This window comes from Pseudorasbora parva, unplaced genomic scaffold (assembly GCF_024679245.1).
Source record: "Pseudorasbora parva isolate DD20220531a unplaced genomic scaffold, ASM2467924v1 scaffold_85, whole genome shotgun sequence".
Classification (NCBI taxonomy): Eukaryota; Metazoa; Chordata; class Actinopteri; order Cypriniformes; family Gobionidae; genus Pseudorasbora; species Pseudorasbora parva.
Window position 1 is genome coordinate 13095 of NW_027125120.1, and position 18381 is coordinate 31475.

The 18381-nt window shown below is 44.8% G+C and overlaps 1 protein-coding gene across 1 annotated transcript; it reads right to left on the reverse strand.

The window, feature by feature from the left end:
- Nucleotides 1-5264: 5264 nt before the first annotated feature.
- LOC137068543 (uncharacterized) lies at nucleotides 5265-10205 on the reverse strand. The gene is made up of 3 exons (XM_067437357.1): nucleotides 8676-10205; nucleotides 5478-5883; nucleotides 5265-5362 (listed from the first exon to the last, which is right to left on the reverse strand). The coding sequence occupies exons 1-3, from the start codon at nucleotides 9810-9812 to the stop codon at nucleotides 5265-5267; spliced, it is 1641 nt and encodes a 546-aa protein (XP_067293458.1). The 5' UTR covers nucleotides 9813-10205.
- Nucleotides 10206-18381: the final 8176 nt, after the last annotated feature.

The following is an 18381-nucleotide window of genomic DNA, read 5'->3' on the forward strand; positions in this document are numbered from 1 at the left end:
AAAAGTGCATCTATCCATCATAATAGTGCATCCATCTATCATAAAAATGCATCTATCCATCATAAAAGTGCATCCATCTATCATCAAAGTGCATCTATCCATCATAAAAGTGCATCCATCTATCATAAAAGTGCATCTATCATCATAATAGTGCATCTATCATCATAAAAGTGCATCTATCCATCATAAAAGTGCATCCATCTATCATAAAAGTGCATCTATCATCATAATAGTGCATCTATCATCATAAAAGTGCATCTATCATCATAAAAGTGCATCTATCCATCATAAAAGTGCATCCATCATCATAAAAGTGCATCTATCCATCATAATAGTGCATCCATCTATCATAAAAGTGCATCCATCCATCATAAAAGTGCATCTATCCATCATAAAAGTGCATCCATCATCATAAAATGCATCTATCCTTCATAATAGTGCATCTATCCATCATAAAAGTGCATCCATCATCATAAAAATGCATCTATCAACATAAAAGTGCATCTATCATCATAAAAGTGCATCAATCATCATAAAAGTGCATCTATCAGCATAAAAGTGCATCTATCCATCATAAAAGTGCATCTATCATCATTAAATGCATCTATCCTTCATAATAGTGCATCTATCCATCATAAAAGTGCATCTATCCATCATAAAAGTGCATCCATCATCATAAAATGCATCTATCCTTCATAATAGTGCATCTATCCATCATAAAAGTGCATCCATCATCATAAAAATGCATCTATCAACATAAAAGTGCATCTATCATCATAAAAGTGCATCAATCATCATAAAAGTGCATCTATCAGCATAAAAGTGCATCTATCCATCATAAAAGTGCATCCATCATCATAAAAGTGCATCCATCATCATAAAAGTGCATCTATGATCATAAAAGTGCATCTATCAGCATAAAAGTGCATCTATCATCATAAAAGTGCATCCATCATCATAAAAGTGCATCCATCATCATAAAAGTGCATCTATGATCATAATAGTTCATCTATCCATCATCATAAAAGTGCATCCATCGTCATAAAAGTGCATCTATCAACATAAAAGTGCATCTATCCATCATAATAGTGCATCTATCCATCATAAAAGTGCATCTATCCATCATAAAAGTGCACCCATCTATCATAAAAGTGCATCTATCCATCATAGAAGTTCATCTATCATCATAAAAGTTCATCTATCATCATAATAGTGCATCTATCCATCATAAAAGTGCATTTATCATCATAAAAGTGCATCTATCCATCATAAAAGTTCATCTATCATCATAATAGTGCATCTATCATCATAAAAGTGCATCCATCTATCATAAAAGTGCATCTATCATCATAATAGTGCATCTATCATCATAATAGTGTATCTATCCATCATAAAACTGCATCTATCATCATAGTGCATCCATCATCATAAAAGTTCATCTATCCATCATAAAAGTGCATCTATCCATCATAATAGTGCATCCATCCATCATAAAAGTGCATCTATCCATCATAAAAGTGCATCTATCCATCATAAAAGTGCATCTATCCATCATAATAGTGCATCCATCCATCATAAAAGTTCATCTATCCATCATAAAAGTGCATCTATCCATCATAAAAGTGCATCTATCATCATAATAGTGCATCTATCCATCATAAAAGTGCATCTATCCATCATAATAGTGCATCTATCATCATAAAAGTGCATCTATCATCATAAAAGTGCATCTATCCATCATAAAAGTTCATCTATCATCATAATAGTGCATCTATCATCATAAAAGTGCATCTATCATCATAATAGTGCATCTATCATCATAAAATTGCATCTATCCATCATAAAAGTTCATCTATCATCATAATAGTGCATCTATCATCATAAAAGTGCATATATCCATCATAAAAGTTCATCTATCATCATACTAGTGCATCTATCATCATAAAAGTGCATCCATCTATCATAAAAGTGCATCTAACATCATAAAAGTGCACATATCCATCATAAAACTGCATCTATCCATCATAAAAGTTCATCTATCATCATAATAGTGCATCTATCCATCATAAAACTGCATCTATCCATCATAATAGTGCATCAATCATCATAAAAGTTCATCTATCCATCATAAAAGTGCATCTATCCATCATAATAGTGCACCCATCCATCATAAAAGTGCATCTATCATCATAAAAGTGCATCTTTCCATCATAATAGTGCATCCATCATCATAAAATTGCACCTATCCATCATAATAGTGCATTTATCCATCATAATAGTGCATCCATCATCATAAAAGTGCATTTATCTATCATAAAACTGCATCTATCCATCATAATAGTGCATCCATCATCATAAAAGTGCATCTATCCATCATAATAGTGCATCTATCCATCATAATAGTGCATGCATCTATCATAATAGTGCACCCATCTATCATAATAGTGCATCTATCCATCATAATAGTGCATCTTTCATCATAAAAGTGCATTTATCCATCATAATAGTGCATCTATCATCATAATAGTGCATCTATCATCATAAAAGTGCATCTATCCATCATAATAGTGCATCTATCATCATAAAAGTGCATCTATCCATCATAATAGTGCATCTATCATCATAAAAGTGCATCTATCCATCCTAAAAGTGCATCTATCATCATAAAAGTGCATCTATCCATCATAAAAGTGCATCTATCATCATAAAAGTGCATCCATCATCATAAAAGTGCATCTATCCATCATAAAAGTGCATCCATCATCATAAAAGTGCATCTATCATCATAAAAGTGCATCTATCATCATAAAAGTGCATCTATCCATCATAAAAGTGCATCCATCATCATAAAAGTGCATCTATCCATCATAATAGTGCATCCATCTATCATAAAAGTGCATCTATCCATTATAAAAGTGCATCCATCTATCATCAAAGTGCATCTATCCATCATAAAAGTGCATCCATCTATCATAAAAGTGCATCTATCATCATAATAGTGCATCTATCATCATAAAAGTGCATCTATCCATCATAAAAGTGCATCCATCTATCATAAAAGTGCATCTATCATCATAATAGTGCATCTATCATCATAAAAGTGCATCTATCCATCATAAAAGTGCATCCATCATCATAAAAGTGCATCTATCCATCATAATAGTGCATCCATCTATCATAAAAGTGCATCTATCCATCATAAAAGTGCATCCATCTATCATAAGAGTGCATCTATCATCATAATAGTGCATCTATCATCATAAAAGTGCATCTATCGATCATAAAAGTGCATCTATCTATCATAAAACTGCATCTATCCATCATAATAGTGCATCCATCATCATAAAAGTGCATCTATCCATCATAATAGTGCATGCATCTATCATAATAGTGCACCCATCTATCATAATAGTGCATCTATCCATCATAATAGTGCATCTTTCATCATAAAAGTGCATTTATCCATCATAATAGTGCATCTATCATCATAATAGTGCATCTATCATCATAAAAGTGCATCTATCCATCATAATAGTGCATCTATCATCATAAAAGTGCATCTATCCATCATAATAGTGCATCTATCATCATAAAAGTGCATCTATCCATCCTAAAAGTGCATCTATCATCATAAAAGTGCATCTATCCATCATAAAAGTGCATCTATCATCATAAAAGTGCATCCATCATCATAAAAGTGCATCTATCATCATAAAAGTGCATCTATCCATCATAAAAGTGCATCCATCATCATAAAAGTGCATCTATCCATCATAATAGTGCATCCATCTATCATAAAAGTGCATCTATCCATCATAAAAGTGCATCCATCTATCATCAAAGTGCATCTATCCATCATAAAAGTGCATCCATCTATCATAAAAGTGCATCCATCTATCATAAAAGTGCATCTATCATCATAATAGTGCATCTATCATCATAAAAGTGCATCTATCAAATAAAGATTCAAACAGTTATTAAGAGCGTATGCAAGTGTATGCACACTATACTGTCCATGTCCAGAAAGGGAATAAAAACATCATCACAGTAGTCCATATGAGACATCAGTGGGTTAATTAGAGTCTCTTGAAGCATCCAAAATACATTTGGGTCCAAAAATAACAAAAACTACGACTTTATTCAGCATTGGCTTCTCTTCCGCGTTTGTGTTCAATCCTCAGATAAAGATTGGAACGGTATTGATTCATGATTCGGATCGCGTGTCAAACTGCTGGAATCACATGACATTGGCGATCCAAATCATGAATCACAGTATAGTGTGCATACACTTGCATACGCTCTCGGACTAAACATAAAATATCTTAAACTGTGTGTGAAGATGAACAGAGGTCTTACGGGTGTGGAGCGACATTAGGACGAGGAGTTAAAGGGTCATGATTCCCCTGCTTCAGCAGCAGTCAGTTCTCACCACAGTTATGATACACACAACACAATACACACGTGGATTTGTAAGCTCACCATTATACAAATACATATACTCTGTGACAACTATTCAATGCACGATTTAATGCACAGCCATTCGCAATTTGTTCTCTGCTTGAAATAATATGTGAACATGCTGTTGTATAACTTTGATAACTTCTGAGGCGTATTTTGTGGCGTTATCGGTGCCGTTTGGTCGGTTAAATAGCTGTGAAGGGCGGTTACACTCATAGTGTGGACGAATCGCGTGTGTATGAAGACTCAGGATCTATTGAAGAGAACGCAGGCAACCCAGACACTCATACAAAGCGGAAAAAAAACACTCGTTATTGATCCATCAATGCATCTCTCACTTACAGTATGCGATCTCATGTTTAAAGCGTCAGTCAGAGGAAAATGCCTATCAACGCGTGCTGTCATAAATTAAGCAACGCGTCTTCTCATAGGATAAAGACACACAGTCTCGTGAATAATTATGAGACAGCGAGGAGTCATCACTGTACTATAGTACAAGAAAACATCACAACCTATGAATTTGACACGAAGATGAATTTAAACCAGGAAGTTACATTTACATTTACATTTAATCATTTAGCAGACACTTTTATCCAAAGCGACTTACAAAAAAAGGGGAGAGTAATAAAAGCAACGAAACAGACAAGGCCAATGTAGTTCGGGTCAAGGATGTAAGGAAGAAGGCGGGGTCGGCGTTACTGGGACTCGTCACTTTTATTACTCTTTTACTTTCAAACAAAACACGTGCTCGAGGGCACATCAACTCATTAGATTTCACACACAGGTTTCAACACTCTGCACTGCTATCACTCTCCAGACAGGCTGCGCTCCGAGTCCCAGTCCAAACTCTCTCTCCCTCGTCTCTCTCTGCTGTGGCTTATAAGCCGTCTCTCCACGCCAACTACTGCAATCAGAGACAGGTGTTAGTCATTTGCACTTAACCCACTTACGCCCCGCTCGGCTCCGCCTCCTCTCTCCCTCTGCCGATCCCGCAAAACCACGCCTCCCCTGCCACATACCCCCACCGCCCGACTCAGGCCGGGGAGCCATCCGGCCTGCAGCCTCCTCCCCCCCCCCCCTCCGGGAGAGGAAGTCAGCCACAGCCATCTGAGCACCCGGCCTGTGGACCACCTTGAATTTAAATGGCTGTAAAGCTAGATACCACCGGGTGATCCGCGCGTTGGTATCCTTCATGCGGTGGAGCCACTGCAGAGGGGCGTGGTCCGAACAGAGGGTGAACTCCCGCCCCAGGAGGTAGTAGCGAAGGGTGAGGACGGCCCACCTGATGGCTAAACATTCTTTCTCTATGGTGCTGTACACCGCCTCCCTCTTAGAGAGCTTACGGCTGATGTACAGCACCGGCCGTTCCTCACCCTCCACCTCCTGGGACAGGACGGCGCCCAACCCCCTGTCCGACGCGTCGGTCTGCAGAATAAAAGGGAGAGAAAAATTAGGAGCCTGTAAGAGCGGACCACCACACAGAGCAGCCTTTATCTGGGTAAAAGCCTGCTGGCACCGCTCCGTCCACTGAACCGTATCTGGTACCTCTTTTTTAGTTAGATCAGTCAGCGGGCTAGCGAGGTCCGAATAATTAGGCACAAACCGTCTATAATATCCCGCTAGCCCCAGGAACTGTCTAACCTCCTTTTTGGTCTTGGGTCTCGGAGAAGTCGCAACTGCCGCTGTCTTATCAATTTGGGGACGCACCTGCCCATGACCCAAGTGGAAGCCCAGATACTTTACTTCTACCCGCCCAATCGCACACTTCTTCGGGTTGGCGGTTAGCCCCGCCCTCCTCAGCGACTTCAGTACAGCACGCAGATGCTGCATATGGCGCTGCCAGTCCGTACTGTAGATGATAATGTCATCTAGATAGGCAGCGGCATATGCAGCGTGCGGCCGGAGAATCCTGTCCATCAGTCGCTGGAAGGTTGCGGGGGCCCCGAACAACCCGAACGGAAGCGTGACAAATTGGTGCAATCCGAACGGCGTGGTAAAAGCGGTCTTTTCTTTAGACATTGGAGACAAGGGGATCTGCCAATATCCCTTCGTTAAGTCCAGCGTCGAATAAAAGCGAGCGGTCCCTAGCCGATCAAGCAATTCGTCCACCCTTGGCATTGGATACGCATCGAATTTTGACACCGCGTTGACTTTCCGATAATCTACACAGAATCGCACGGAGCCGTCCGTTTTGGGCACCAAAACTATCGGGCTCGCCCAATCACTGTTAGATTCTTCTATTACCCCCATGTCCAGCATCGCCTCTAATTCGTCCTGCACTACCTTCTTTTTATGTTCCGGTAGTCTATATGGCCGACTGCGAACCACCACGCCCGGCTCCGTCTCAACGTGGTGTTGGATGAGGTCAGTCCGCCCCGGTAGGGCGAGAACACGTCGGCAAACTCGGCCTGTAGCTGTTTCACGTCAGTGAGCTGCGAGGGTGAGAGGTGATCCCCCCCCGAGGCCAGAGCGAGAGAATGAGGCTTTTGGACCGCCTCCGGCCCGAGATCCTCCTCCCCGCCCACTACCGTCGCTAGCATCACTGACTCCGCCTCTGACCATTTTTTTAAGAGGTTGAGGTGGTAGATTTGACGTGCCCCGTCCCTATCTGACCGGCTCACCTCATAGTTGAGTTCTCCGACTCGCCGCGTGACCACAAAGGGTCCTTGCCACTTTGCGAGCAATTTCGAGCTGGACGTGGGCAGCAATACAAGCACTTTATCTCCCTGTGAAAATTGTCGCAGCTTCGCACCTCTGTTGTAGAGCTGTTTCTGTCTGTCCTGAGCCTGGAGCAAATTCTCCATGGATAGCCGCCCCAAAGTGTGGAGTTTTGCTCTTAGGTCCAGGACATACTGAATTTCGTTCTTACTCGCTGAAGGCCCGTCCTCCCAAGCTTCTCTAAGGACGTCTAGCACCCCCCGCGGCTGGCGCCCATAGAGCAGCTCGAAGGGGGAAAACCCCGTGGAGGCTTGGGGGACCTCGCGAACAGCGAACAACAGAGGCTCAAGCCATTTATCCCAATTCTTGGCGTCTTCGTGAACGAACTTACGAATCATGGTTTTTAACGTGCGATTAAAACGTTCCACCAGACCATCTGTCTGTGGGTGATAGACGCTGGTACGGATCGCCTTAATGCCCAATAATTCGTATAGTTCGCGGATCGTCCGTGACATAAACGCCGTGCCTTGATCGGTGAGAATCTCTTTCGGGATTCCCACCCGGGAGATTAATGAAAACAGAGCGCTCGCCACACTTTTCGCCGAAATCGTGCGGAGAGGAACTGCTTCGGGATATCGCGTTGCGTAGTCCACGAGCACCAACGCAAAGCGATGTCCCCGTGCGGACCGTTCCAATGGCCCGATGAGGTCCATACCAATTCTTTCGAAGGGGGCCTGCATTAATGGGAGAGGGCACAACGGTGCTTTTGGGGTGGCCGGTGGGTTCACCAACTGACATTCCCGACAAGACGCACACCACCGGCGTACATTCTCGTGAATGCCCGGCCAAAAGAATCGGGCCATGAGACGGTTTAATGTGGCCGTTTGACCTAAATGCCCCGCCATTGGATTAGAATGAGCCGTCTGGAAAAGCATTTCCCGGCGGCTTTTTGGTATTAACAATTGCGTTGTATCTTGCTTTGACTGGGTGTCTTGGACCACCCGATACAAGCGGTTATTTATTACTGAGAAGTACGGATAGGAGAGCGGTTGTTCAGGGTGGACGCGGTGGCCGTCGATGGAGCGGACCTGAGCAAAGGCATTTTTGAGCGTCTCGTCCCGGGACTGTTCCAAGGGAAAGTCATCGCGCTCTGAGAAGATGGGCGGACCCATTGCGCTCGGTTCCCCTGGAACTGCCCCCGGCGGTCCCGAATCCACCTCGCCCGCCTGCGCAACCGCTATCCTCCCACCTCCGTTCTTCCCCCAAGAGGCATCCACACATAAGTGCCCTAATAATTTATTAAACGCTGGCCAATTCGTCCCCAGAATTATGGGATGCCGGAGGCGCGGGTTAACTGCAACCTCAACACTATGCGTTTGACCCCTAAATTGGATATCCACGGGCACCAACGGATAGTCCACCACTTCCCCGTGCACACACCTCACCTTAACCATGCGGCTGTTATCCAATGCCCTAGGTGAAATCAGGCTTTGATGGATGGAGGTTTGGTTACACCCCGAATCCACCAAAGCCTGATAGGTACCCCCCTTGATACTCACGGGTATCTGGTACAGGCCAGCTTGATCGGGGGCGGCTTGTGGCGCGTCGGGGACCCGGACCAGCGTCCCCACATCCATCATCGGACACCGATCAATAAAGTGTCCCGGGTCCCCACAGCGCCAACAAGCCGGCCCAGGCCTCCCCGCCGCCCTAGTGGCTGGAAGTGGGTCCAGCCCTTGGCGTGGAGAGAGGGACGGAGATAAGGATCCCGGGAAGGGATCTAGGCTCCCTCCTCCCCGGGCCGCCGGCCGGGGAGTCGCCGCTGTCTCGGCCGCGGGCCCCGTTCTCCACCTCGGCGCCGGCCGGGGCGGCACTCCAGCTCTGGACCTGGGAGCGGGGACAGGTTTAGAGAGAGACGGGGCGGGGTTAGGAGGGGAGAGAGAGAGAGAAGAGAGAGAGAGAGAAGCCGCTGGCAAGGGCTCGCCGACCCCGTGGCACGCCACCATCTGGTCTTCAGCCAACTGGATGGCCTGGTCCAGCGACGCCGGGCGGTGGCACTGGACCCACTGCGCGGTCTTCCTCGGAAGCCGCGCGACGAACTGCTCCAGCACCACGCGATCGATGATCCCCTCGGCGTCGCATTCTCCGGCCATCAGCCACTTGCGGCACGAGTCCCGGAGCTGGTGCGCGAAGATGAAGGGCCGGCCGGACTCTTCGAGCGCCAGTGTCCGGAACCGCTGGCGGTGCTGTTCCGGTGTCCGGCCGACCCGCTGCAGGATGGCGCGCTTGAGGTCGTCGTAGACCAGGAGGTTCTTGACTGGCAGTTGGTGGGCGGCTACCTGCGCCTCTCCCGATAGCAGGGGCAGGAGCCGCATTGGCCAGTCCTCCTTGGGCCAGTCCCGAGCGGCGGCGGACCTCTCGAAGAGGTCGATGAACGCCTCCGGGTCGTCCATCGGTCCCATCTTCGAGAGCGCGATGGTGGCGGCTGAGTCGCTGGTGGGTTTGGGACTGGCCTGAACCTCCCGGTCCATCCAGCTCCGGAACAGCTCGCGGTCCTCATGCTGGGCCTGGAGGAGCGCCTCAAATCTTTTTTGCTGCTCCTCCCTGACGGCCCGCAGATCTTGATGAGTCTCCTGGTGGAGGCCCGCGAGCGATTGCACTAGGTCCGCAAGTGGGTGGCGGGATGGAGTTTCCATGGCGGCGTGCACACTTCTTCCTCCCGGGTTTCGGCACCAGTGTAGTTCGGGTCAAGGATGTAAGGAAGAAGGCGGGGTCGGCGTTACTGGGACTCGTCACTTTTATTACTCTTTTACTTTCAAACAAAACACGTGCTCGAGGGCACATCAACTCATTAGATTTCACACACAGGTTTCAACACTCTGCACTGCTATCACTCTCCAGACAGGCTGCGCTCCGAGTCCCAGTCCAAACTCTCTCTCCCTCGTCTCTCTCTGCTGTGGCTTATAAGCCGTCTCTCCACGCCAACTACTGCAATCAGAGACAGGTGTTAGTCATTTGCACTTAACCCACTTACGCCCCGCTCGGCTCCGCCTCCTCTCTCCCTCTGCCGATCCCGCAAAACCACGCCTCCCCTGCCACAGCCAACAACCTGTAAGAGCTGTAAGAAATCTCAATTAATTAGCACAATAAACATTTTTTTTTTTTTTTTTTTAAGACATCTACAACAAAAACTCACGTACGCAAAATGCCGTGGATTTTGATAGCTATGATAACAACCCATTAGGACTAAGGCTGTTGCCCCAGCTGTTGTCGTTAATGCAGATTCAGTGGCCCAATGGGTTGGTTTTGTATGGCATTCTAGCTAAACGCGCAGCAATAGCCATCTTCAACAAAAACTCACGTACGCAAAATACAGAACACTGGATTCTGATAGTTATGATAACTATGTAACATACCCGCCTGAAGGCACAAATCCGGATGAGAGACGTAGATATGATCCAGGAGTGTGCGCTTTTTGGTCGTTGCTGTGGTGATCAGTAAGTGCTATTCTGTATTGGTCAAGTGCAAATGGAAAAGATGTGTCTTAAGATGTTTTTTAAAAATGGCTACAGACTCGGCAGCACGAATTGAGATCGGCAGGTCATTCCACCAGGTGGGAACGGTCCAGGAAAATGTCCGTGAGAGCGATTTCATGCCTCTTTGGGATGGAACCACGAGGCGCCGCTCGCTCGCAGAACGCAAGCTTCTGGAGGGTGTGTAAGTCTGAACAAGTGAGTTTAGGTATATTGGTGCAGAGCCAGTGGTTGTTTTGTAGGCGATAACTAGTGCCTTGAATTTGATGCGAGCAACCATTGGCAACCAGTGCAGTTTGATGAAGAGAGGCGTAACATGCGCTCGCTTCGGCTCATTAAAGACCACTCTCGCCACTGCATTCTGGATCAGCCGCAAGGGTTTGATAGTACATGCTGGAAGCCCAGCCAGAAGAGCATTACAATAGTCCAGTCTGGAGAGAACAAGAGCTTGAACCAGGAGTTGTGCAGCCTGTTCTGATAGGAAGGGTCTGATCTTTCTAATGTTGTATAAAGCAAATCTGCAGGACCGGGCTGTTGCAGTAATGTGGTCAGTGAAGTTTAACTGGTCATCAATCACAACTCCAAGGTTTCTTGCTGTCCTTGATGGAGTTATGGTCGATGAACCAAGCTGAATGGACAGATTTTGATGAAGTGCTGGGTTGGTTGAGAACACAAGTACTTCTGTCTTTGCAAGATTGAGTTTGATGATGCTCTTTCATCCAGTCAGAAATGTCTGTCAGACAGGCAGCGATACGAACACTGACTGTAGGATCATCTGGTTGAAATGAGAAGTAGAGTTGAGTGTCATCAGCATAGCAGTGATAGGAGAAGCCGTGTTTCTGAATGACAGAACCTAATGATGACATGTAGATGGAGAAGAGAAGTGGTCCAAGCACTGAGGAACCCCAGTAGCTAGATGATGTGACTTAGACACTTCACCTCTCCATGACACCCTGTAGGACCTACCAGAGAGGTAAGACCTGAACCACTGGAGAGCAGTTCCTGAGATCCCCGTCCTCTTAAGTGTTGACTGGAGGATCTGGTGGTTAACTGTGTCAAAAGCAGCAGACAGATCCAGCAGAATGAGCACTGAGGATTTGGAAGCTGCTTTTGCCAGTCTCAGTGCCTCAGTTACCGAGAGCAAGGCAGTCTCAGTCGAATGGCCGCTTATGAAGCCGGATTGGTTGTTGTCTAGGAGGTTGTCCTGTTCAAGAAACATAGAGAGTTGATTGAACACAACTCGCTCAAGGGTCTTTGCAATGAAAGGCAGAAGGGAAATCGGTCTGTAGTTTTCTAAAAGTGCTGGATTCAGGGATGGTTTCTTAAGCAGTGGGGTTACCCGAGCCTGCTTAAATGCTGTGGGAAAGGTTCCCGTGTGAAGAGAAGTGTTGACAATGTGAGTGAGTGCAGGAGTGATTGAAGAAGAAATGGCCTGAAGGAGGTGAGTGGGTATAGGATCAAGTGGACAGGTAGTAGGGTGATTGGAAAGGATGAGTTTAGAAATATCTGCCTCGGAGAGTGGAGAGAAGGATGGAAGCGTGTTCGTGTTAGTTGTTGAGATGTGCGTGTCAGTTTGTGGTGAGGAGAACTGGTTGATGATGAGAGATGTTTTGTTTGTGAAAAATGATGCAAAGTCATCAGCTGTAAGAGTTGATGAAGGAGGGGGAGGAGGAGGACAAAGGAGAGAGGAGAATGTTTTAAAGAGTGTGCGAGAGTCAGAGCAATTGTTGATTTTGTTGTGGTAGTATGTTGTTTTAGAAGTGGAGACATTTGTAGAGAAAGAAGAGAGAAGAGACTGATAAAAGGCAAGGTCAGTATTGTTTTTAGATTTCTGCCATTTCCTCTCTGCCGCCCTGAGTCCAGAGCGATGTTCACGGAGAACATCAGACAGCCAGGGGGCAGATGGGGTGGGGCGGGCTGGTCTGGATGAAAGGGGGCAAAAACTGTCTAAGGAGGATGTTAGAGTGGAGCAAAGAGTGTCGGTAGCACTGTTAGTGTCCAGTGCTGAGAACTGAGCAGGTGGAGGGAGTGAAGATGAAACCATAGTGGATAGGCGAGAGGGAGAGAGGGAGCGTAGATTACGCCGAAAGGTAATCTGTGTAGGAGTGCGTGTTGTATCAGGAGTCAGTATGAGGTTAAGAGTGATGAGAAAGTGGTCTGAGGTGTGTAATGGAGTAACTAAAGTGTTGTCCGTGGAGCAGTTGCGTGTGTAGACAAGGTCTAACTGGTTACCTGATCTGTGAGTAGCTGTAGTAGATACTAACTTAAGGTCAAATGAAGTCAGTAGAGTGCTGAAGTCTGCAGCTAGGTGTTTATCAAGATGGATGTTGACGTCACCAAGCAGAATCAGTGGAGTGCCATCCTCAGGGAAGCTAGAAAGTAACACACCCAACTCCTCCACAAAGTTACCGAGGTGACCTGGAGGACGATAGACCACTACCACATGGATTTTAACAGGGTGAGTAATAGAGATTGAGTGCGATTCAAATGAACTGGCCGGTAGAGACGGTAATGGATCAAATTTCCAATCATTTGAGATAAGCAAACCAGTACCCCCACCCCTCCCAATAGGCCGAGGAGTGTGTGAAAAAGTTAAATTGGTTGAGAGGGCTGCAGGAGTGGCAGTGTCCTCTGGTTTGATCCAGGTCTCAGTTAGGGCCATGAGGCTAAGCTGAGAATGAGTCCCAATAGATGGAATAAAGTCTGCTTTGTTTACAGCCGACTGGCAATTCCAGAGACCAATTGGAATAGAGAGTAAAGTAGCAGAGGATGTTAGGATATAGCGCAAATTATTAGGATTACGGCGTCTCGTGCGTACAGAGTGTGATTTACGAGTGCTAGTAGTTATAGTTGAGATTTGAAAGCACATGGTGAATACAGATCAGAGAAAAGGCCAGATCGTAATTAGAGAAGAACCGAACACAAATAATGAAAAGGAAGATGATACTCAAGTGCCTTGCCGGGGTCCTTGCTCGGGCGGAGTTGCGCAGGGAAGAGTTGAAGTCTTTACACTCATTGGTCTTGCACAGGGAAGAGTTGAAGTCTTTACACTCGTTGGTCTTGCACAGGGAAGAGTTGAAGTCTTTACACTCGTTGGTCTTCACACAAGGAGGGCTTCACACTGCCGCTTCCGCTGCCGCGGACTATCACGCTATTTATACTCACTTGAGAATCATTATTGAAAGCAGCTGGGAACGCCCCCAACAAACTCACTCCCAACGTGGCAATGACCAAACAAATGCTAACTCAACAAATGCTAACTCCCCCACACACCGAGAGAATATACCAAAACTAATAATACACACCTCTGCACTACACAGACACACTTATCCAACAACAAATGAACAAACAATCAAATGAGAAAAGTTACAAACACTTACAGAGTAGTTGTCTATCAGTCAATTAATTGCTCCTCTCTAGCCTAAGTTGAAGATAGAGCAAAAAGGCTTAACATTAACTAGTTGTCTCCCACATTCAACACGAACAGATGGTAACGTTGTCTTCCATGATGTTCAACATACTTCTGTTAAAATCTCAGAACATTTGGTTTACGGTTTCATGACCCTTTAATGACATAATTTTCATCTTTGAGTGAACTAGCCCTTTAAGAGCCACAGGTGAAGACATACGCTGTGAGTTAGTCCTGCAGGAGGACGTGCCCCACTCAGCCCTTGTCTCTATTGTCCACTTCAGGGAATATTAATATTAACTAATTCAGTTGAAACCAAATGTTTACGCCTGCTAGCTCTCCCACAGCAGATATGATATTGATGCAGGATTTGTTAAATCTGCGATCGTTTATCAGGCCGTTCGGCTGCAGAGGAACATCAGCTGAATCGATGCGGTCCAGAGAAGACCCAACACAGGCCCGCGGTCCTCTAATAAGAGCCGGCGCTTTCACAATCAATGCAAACATCCCATACGCTGCCTGATCAATGAGATGTGTTGATGCTTCAGAGCTGCAGTGAGACGAAACACACACTCCTGATAAACACACACACCTGATAAACACACACACCTGATAAACACACACACACCTGATAAACACACACACACCTGATAAACACACACTCCTGATAAACACACACACCTGATAAACACACACATACACCGAATAAACACACACACTCCTGATAAACACACACTCCTAAAAAACACACACACACCTGATAAACACACACACACCTGATAAACGAACATACCTGATAAACACACACACACACACCTGATAAACACACACAACTGATAAACACACACACACCTGATAAACACACACACACACCTGATAAACACACACAGACCTGATAAACGAACACACCTCATAAACACACACACCTGATAAACACACACACAACTGATAAACACACACACACCTGATAAACACAGACATCTGATAAACACACATCTGATAAACACACACCTGATAAACACACACCTGATAAACACACACACACCTGATAAACACACACACACACACACACACCTGATAAAGACACACACCTGATAAACACACACACACACACACCTGATAAACGAACACACCTGATAAACACACACACACCTGATAAACACACACACACACACACACACCTGATAAACACACACACACCTGATAAAGACACACACCTGATAAACACACACACACACACACACCTGATAAACGAACACACCTGATAAACACACACACACCTGATAAACACACACACACACACACACACACCTGATAAACACACACACACCTGATAAAGACACACACCTGATAAACACACACACACACACACCTGATAAACGAACACACCTGATAAACACACACACAACTGATAAACACACACACACCTGATAAACGAACATACCTGATAAACACACACACACACACACCTGATAAACACACACAACTGATAAACACACACACACCTGATAAACACACACACACACCTGATAAACACACACAGACCTGATAAACGAACACACCTCATAAACACACACACCTGATAAACACACACACAACTGATAAACACACACACACCTGATAAACACAGACATCTGATAAACACACATCTGATAAACACACACCTGATAAACACACACCTGATAAACACACACACACCTGATAAACACACACACACCTGATAAACACACACACACACACACACACCTGATAAACACACACACACCTGATAAAGACACACACCTGATAAACACACACACACACACACCTGATAAACGAACACACCTGATAAACACACACACACCTGATAAACACACACCTGATAAACACACACACACCTGATAAACACACACACACCTGATAAACACACACACACACACACACACCTGATAAACACACACACACCTGATAAAGACACACACCTGATAAACACACACACACACACACCTGATAAACGAACACACCTGATAAACACACACACACCTGATAAACACACACACCTGATAAACACACACACACACACCTGATAAACACACACTCCTGATAAACACACACACCTGATAAACACACACACCTGATAAACACACACACACACCTGATAAACACACACACACACCTGATAAACACACACACACACCTGATAAACACACACACACCTGATAAACACACACACACCTGATAAACACACACACCTGATAAACACACACACCTGATAAACACACACACCTGATTATTAGCTAATTACATCTTATTGATTTTATTTTAATTCAGTAAAATGGCCATACCAGTTCGGTTAAACCATCAAAATATGAGGATGATTCTTAAATATATTTAAATTTAAATATTGTAAATAAGAGAGAAGAATTGCAAAAAAAAAAAAAAAAAAAAAAAAAATGCATAGAAAAACTAAAACTAATGAGAAAAAAGCAAATATCAGGCACAACATAAATAGTTATTCATGAGTATGTCACCGTTCGTCACGTTTAGTCTGATGTTGAGTTAGTTTGTTTGTGACGGCTCTTGTTGCCATGGTTACTGCTAACATGCTTAAGCTGTTACACTTGTTTCTGGTTTGAGTTTGCTCTTGTTGACATGGTTACTCTTTGCTTATGGTGTAACACCTGTTTCTGGTTTGAGTTTGCTCTTGTTGCCATGGTTACTCTTTGCTTACGGTGTAACACCTGTTTCTGGTTTGAGTTTGCTCTTGTTGCCATGGTTACTCATTGCTTACGATGTAACACCTGTTTCTGGTTAGAGTTTGCTCTTGTTGCCATGGTTACTCTTTGCTTACGGTGTAACACCTGTTTCTGGTTTGAGTTTGCTCTTGTTACCATGGTTACTCATTGCTTACGATGTAACACCTGTTTCTGGTTGGAGTTTGCTCTTGTTGCCATGGTTACTCTTTGCTTACGGTGTTACACCTGTTTCTGGTGTGAGTTTGCTCTTGTTGCCATGGTTACTCATTGCTTATGGTGTAACACCTGTTTCTGGTTTGAGTTTGCTCTTGTTGCCATGGATACTCATTGCTTACGGTGTTACACCTGTTTCTGGTTTGAGTTTGCTCTTGTTGCCATGGTTACTCTTTGCTTACGGTGTTACACCTGTTTCTGGTTTGAGTTTGCTCTTGTTGCCATGGTTACTCATTGCTTACGGTTTAACACCTGTTTCTGGTTTGAGTTTGCTCTTGTTGCCATGGTTACTCATTACTTATGGTGTAACACCTGTTTCTGGTTTGAGTTTGCTCTTGTTGCCATGGATACTCATTGCTTAAGCTGTTACACCTGTTTCTGGTTTGAGTTTGCTCTTGTTGCCATGGTTACTCATTGCTTACGGTGTAACACCTGTTTCTGGTTTGAGTTTGCTCTTGTTGCCATGGTTACTCACTGCTTACGGTGTAACACCTGTTTCTGGTTTGAGTTTGCTCTTGTTGCCATGGTTACTCTTTGCTTACGGTGTAACACCTGTTTCTGGTTTGAGTTTGTTTATATTGAGTTTGTTTTCAGTCCTCGCTCAGTTCTCGTCTCTCTGCGGCGTTGTTTTGTTCGCACTTCTTTGTGATCTACTAGTTTATGTCATTTGAGTTTGTTATTAAGATATTATAAACATTAGGATCATGATTTTCTGTAAAGCTGCTTTGATACTCTAGAGGAGGCGTATGTGAGATTTAATGTCATTGTTTGAGGAAACGACTGAGACATATGGCGGCGGATCCAGCTGATCATTCTGTGGAGGCGCTGTGAGGCCGCTCCCGTCTCAGGTCAGTGCTGTATATGATATTGACGGAGGACAGTGGAGATTAATCAGCTGTATTGATCGACGGGAGAGAGTCGCTCCTTCACACACACCTCCTGAAAACACTGACAATCAATGAGGAGCTCAGAGGAAGGACAGCGCTTACTCCACGGCTTCCTCAGTCATTACACATTATATCAAGAAAAGCAATCCAATAGTGTGTCGTGGCTGATTCAGAAGAACACACACTCTTCAGCCGACAGTGACGGTGTTCAGAAACATCACACACACGAGGAGGACAAGCACACACACATTTGGTTTGGGATTTGATCGTCCACGGAAAACCATAAACAAGCGCAAAGTTAGAACAAACTAACTTTCAAATCTATGCTGAACAATCTCAGAAGCAGAAGAAGACTGTGTGTGTGTGAGTGTGTGTGAGTGTGTGTGTGAGTGAGAGAGAGAGTGTGTGTATGTGCATGTGTGTGTGTGTGAGAGTGCGTGCGTGTGTGTGTGTGTGTGTGTGAGAGAGTGTGTGTGTGTGAGTGAGAG

Bases quoted from the DNA above. Each gene is read 5' to 3' on its own strand.
- LOC137068543 (XM_067437357.1), bottom strand. From the start codon at position 9,812: ATGGAAACTCCATCCCGCCACCCACTTGCGGACCTAGTGCAATCGCTC. The intron at 5,884-8,675 runs GTGAGTATCAAG...TTTATTCTGCAG, and splicing joins CTGGCCTGTACCAGATACCC to ACCGACGCGTCGGACAGGGG. The intron at 5,363-5,477 runs GTATGTGGCAGG...CTCTGATTGCAG, and splicing joins GCCTGAGTCGGGCGGTGGGG to TAGTTGGCGTGGAGAGACGG.